Source organism: Nematolebias whitei, chromosome 10 (assembly GCF_014905685.2).
Source record: "Nematolebias whitei isolate Nwh7 chromosome 10, NemWhi1, whole genome shotgun sequence".
NCBI lineage: Eukaryota > Metazoa > Chordata > Actinopteri > Cyprinodontiformes > Rivulidae > Nematolebias > Nematolebias whitei.
In genome coordinates this window covers 19,834,693-19,837,941 of record NC_056507.1, presented here as the reverse complement: position 1 = coordinate 19,837,941, position 3,249 = coordinate 19,834,693, and the positions used below count along the sequence as shown (strand labels likewise).

General features: G+C 41.3%; 1 protein-coding gene across 1 annotated transcript in view; it reads right to left on the bottom strand.

Annotated features, from left to right (window-relative positions):
• Positions 1-2,044: 2,044 nt before the first annotated feature.
• The window catches only part of LOC119416019 (neural-cadherin), a 141,690-nt gene continuing 140,485 nt past the window's right edge, over positions 2,045-3,249 (bottom strand). The window contains exon 33 of the mRNA XM_037683188.1: positions 2,045-2,675. Coding sequence (XP_037539116.1) covers positions 2,109-2,675 — 567 coding nt within the window. The 3' untranslated portion in view covers positions 2,045-2,108. The remainder of the gene's footprint in view (positions 2,676-3,249) is intronic.

The following is a 3,249-nucleotide window of genomic DNA, read 5'->3' as shown; positions in this document are numbered from 1 at the left end:
TCCAAAGAGCTATCTGCTATCTGACTGTGTAAAATATTTTCATAAAATCTGTTTTCAAAAGATTTGAACTATTACCTTAAGTTCAGTTTTAATGTAACCTTTTTCATCAGTGTTTGTCTTAATATAGTGTACCCCTAACAATCATATAGTTTGTAATAATAACTGTTTAAATGTGATCAAATAGTATTTTTAATTTATTAAAAGCTCTGCATATGTTAACAAAAAAAAATGGCTGCTGTTGTCATCAGCTCTGATTGCTATCTGGTAATTGTGAAAACTGGAAAACACAAATCAAATTATTTATGAACAGATCCATCTTTCTGTGAAGTTATTAAATTATCTATTAAAGATTTTATTTGAAATTGCCTCTTAGGTATAGTGCTGTGATTCACTGCATCTACTGAATTACAATCTACAGCACCCTCTCAGGGCAGGAAAACAAATGACAAGCAATGCAATTATTCTTGTAATTCCCTGATTATTAGTGATTTTTTTCCTCTTCTTGTATAAAAATAATTTAACAGTTATAATGATATATTTTGCTGGCCAGCAACAATGAGCTGGATGGAGGTTTAAGATAACAATATCTTTGTGTGACCTGAAAGCAGAACAGTTATATTTCTACTGCATATTTAGTCCACCTTATCTCACTGTTTACACTATAAATAGGTAGAAAACTGTGCAATTTGAATTTTAAATAACTCTTTATCATGCATACTCGGTCTGATTTTAATAAGTGTAATAATATTTGGCCCACATTGAGATTCATGATGACAGAGATAATCATGACTCTGTGCAAAGATGCTCAGATCCTGCTGTGAGAAGTCCCTCATGTGAGCAGGTGAATAAGGAGTACAGTAATGAGCAGTTTGAATTATCAGTTGTGTCGCTCTCCTGCCACTAGGTGGCGGTGTGGATCCACGCAACAAATTCACACCACAGATTCTAACCAGATTATTAACCACACACAGAGGGATGTGCTGAAGTATTAATGCAGCAATGGTCTTTCATTCAGATGTGGTGTCTCGTGTGGATAATACGTCAAGACTCATGAATACAAATGTATAAGTATGAAGCTCCTTCACGACCTGCAGGGTGTTAAAATCCAACTCTCAGTCTCTTACGTCTCAGCATGGTGCATTATGCAGGTGTGTAGACAAACCCAAAGCAGACATCAAGACCATCAGCTGCAGGCGGCGGCTGTACGTGCTTCTCAAGAGAGCCGCTCCGGTGTCACAGTTGTTTAACTCCAGTAATGTTGTCCAATTAAGTGTGATGTAAAGCAGCCTGCTGGGACCACCACATTTTGAGTTTATACTGGAGAGTCGCAGCAGCTCAGGTCAGAAGGCTACAGGCTCTGAACATGAATAATTAATCCCTAAATTGACCTTGTTCTTATCAGTGGCTCTTGCTGCTGGTAATAGCTGAATGTGACAGGCGCAGCTGTCCCAGTTTGTCATGAACGTTGTCATCCTAGTAGCACTGGAAATGCATACAAAGTGCTTTAACATGTAGGTTATAAGAAATTTAACCGTCATCTCACTCCACTGATAAACCTTTGAAGATGAAAGTTGGCTCAAACTTCAAAAAAACTGAATTTTTGAGGATCGCTTACACGAACGCCGGGTCGAACAAGATTCGAGTTTGAAATATTATCAAAGATACTCATTTATTTGAAAAGAAATAGATCATACAAATAAGGTCAAATCGCTTTGTCACAGAAAAATGATTTCATGAGGCATTGACAACAAAACGATCCCAGTTTTCTCACAGGAAACCCATTTGCCGTGTTTGCTTCCGACGTTGCTCTTGTGAGTTTGATGACATGAACAGCTGTGACGTGTGGCGCTTCCAAAAAGTGCTTTCTGTGAATCAATTACTGTACGGTGCAATGCCAAGTAAACAGAACATCACATCGGATCAGTCGCCGGTAAACAGTTTTCATATCAAAGAAGTGTTCAAAGTTTTATCATTACAGTATAGGAGAGTTCACAGGCCCAGTTCAAGCTCTCGGGCTCAAAGTATTTCACATTAAATTGCCTCCCTTTGGATTTACACTATTGACTTTTGATTAATGCTGCTGTTTCAGAACCTTGAAGAGTGCAGCCTCACATGTTCTTCTCACAGCTCAGCTGCCCTCTGCTCCCCTTAAGTTTGTCTCTCTGGCCTTCTGGAGCTTTAGAGTCTCCTCTTAAATCACACACCACAGCTCGGAGGGCTTTGAACGTGTCCATCCGGGTTATGTGTGCTGCGTGCAGCCTGACTTCTGAGCCCTGAGATGCATCCAGAGAGCTGAGCGAGTGCACTGAGGAGAGGCTGCGCTCCTTCCCGTTGGGACGGCGTGGCGTTGTCATGGTGCTGAGCTCCTCTGTGTGCTCCATGTCCCTCATGACCTCACAAAGGTAGCGAGCCAAGTCTTGGCTGGAGAACGAAAAGGCTCGCTGAGAGCGACGGAAGGTCAAAGGTGAAGATAAGGTTTCTGCCTCTGAGGGGGGAATGGCCAGACGCAGAGCAATGGCTGCGCTGCCGTTCCCGTTCAACATGACCTTTTTGCTGTTGTCCTGAGGAAGCTTAGTCTGTGGGTAGCCGTTGACGTTTTGTGGATAGCTGTAGCGCAGCGACTGTGCAGGGCTGGGCTGAAGGGAGCGCTGCAATTCCACCATGTTAAAGGCGTTCTGAGAGGCCAACAAAGAAAAGCAGGAAATGAACATGAGGGACAAAGAAGAATGAATCAGTCATTTATTCATACGTACTCTTTTGTCAAAAGTTACAAGAGAACAATACAGCAGCTCAGCTTCTGCCTCTGAAAGCCTATTTAGTTTTACTCTAAGTCAAGAATCCAGTGCACAAGAAAAGAAGTTGGTAACAACAGCACCTTTGATCAGCCAAGTAATTAATTATCTGATAGCAGTGAGGGTGTTTTACTGACACCAGCCCTATTAAATGAAGGCATTCACAGCTGTTGGAGCCTTATTGCTTAATTTCCCTCATTGACTCACATGGCTTAGTCTTCAAGGAATTGATATTTACTTATCATTTCACAGCACCAACAAGCACGTTGTTCTAAAGCAGGGCTATGCAACTAAACTGCTCAGGGGGCCACAGTTTCTGAAAGCCAGCAGCTCAGGGGCCGGACATCCAGCGATTAAAGTCATTATGTGAATAAATCAAGTATTACAATGATCTGTTACCTTTTAAATTTGTTTATTTTGTTGCATTGAAACCAAGCACAGTACTCTTTTATCGCGG